Source organism: Cariama cristata, unplaced genomic scaffold (genome assembly GCF_000690535.1).
Source record: "Cariama cristata isolate BGI_N322 unplaced genomic scaffold, ASM69053v1 scaffold25624, whole genome shotgun sequence".
In the NCBI taxonomy this organism is placed as follows: domain Eukaryota; kingdom Metazoa; phylum Chordata; class Aves; order Cariamiformes; family Cariamidae; genus Cariama; species Cariama cristata.
The window spans coordinates 385-1,247 of record NW_009613872.1 but is presented as its reverse complement, the minus strand read 5'-3'; the positions used below and the strand labels follow the sequence as shown (position 1 = coordinate 1,247).

Here is an 863-nt window from a genome sequence, read left to right as displayed (position 1 = left end):
CCCAGCCATTCGGGGACCCCTCAAGGGGCTGGGGGCTGTCAGGGCTGCATCCCCAGCCCAGCGTCCCCAAGAACTCACCGGTAGAACTGGAGCATGCAGCCGGTGAGGGCCATGCCCCCCGGCACCTGGAAGGACATCCTCCCGATGAGGTTCATCTTCTCACCACTGTCAGGGTGGAAGGCCGAGTCGTACAGCTTCTTGGCATAGAGCAGCTGCTCCTGGCTGCTTCCCGGTGGCACCAGCCCAGCCCTGCAAGCCCAGAGCCTGTCAGGGGGGGCTGCACAGACCCCCCGGCACCTGGCATCGCCAAGGCACAGAGCCCTGGGTGCCAAACATGAAAGGGAGAGGAAACATCTCCCACAAGGGAAACTCATCCCAGCTTGAGGCTCCTGGGAGAAGCCTGGGAAACTCCCCCAAAACTGCCTCCAACAGATGTGATGTCCCAGTGCGCCTGCTTGGGAACGACTGCCTCCATCCCCCCCTGGCCCTGCAGGGTGGTCAGGTATGGCTGTGGGCATGGGGATGGCACCGGCCCTGGCTGCACCCCTGCACCTCACCTGCAGCCTTCCACTAGGGCCTTGGCCCGGTCCAGCTCCTCCTCCGGCACCAGCACTGTCCGCGGGTCGGTGATGTTGAGGAAATGCTTCAGGCGCCCCATGAAGGTGCTCTGGTCCCAGCGCGGGGCATCGATGTTGAAGCCAAGGGGGATGGTGGCCATTTCGGTGTTGGTCTGGGCAGGGGGAGAAGGTGTTTTGGGAAGATCCTGCCTTGCCTGCCCTTCGAGCGCGGGCCTGCCGCAGCCACAGGAGCGGTTAACTGGGGGAGAGCACTGGCCGGGTTTTATTTTACAGGGAAGTTCACAT

The 863-nt window shown here is 63.5% G+C and overlaps 1 protein-coding gene across 1 annotated transcript in view; it reads right to left on the bottom strand.

Annotated features, from left to right (window-relative positions):
* SFXN2 (sideroflexin 2) overlaps positions 1 to 718 on the bottom strand; it is a 4,837-nt gene extending 4,119 nt beyond the window's left edge. The window contains exons 1-2 of the mRNA XM_009699198.1: positions 558 to 718; positions 79 to 249 (exon numbers count right to left, since the gene is read on the bottom strand). Of these exons, the coding sequence (XP_009697500.1) occupies positions 79 to 249; positions 558 to 718 (332 nt within the window). The remainder of the gene's footprint in view (positions 1 to 78; positions 250 to 557) is intronic.
* Between the last annotated feature and the right edge of the window lie 145 nt (positions 719 to 863).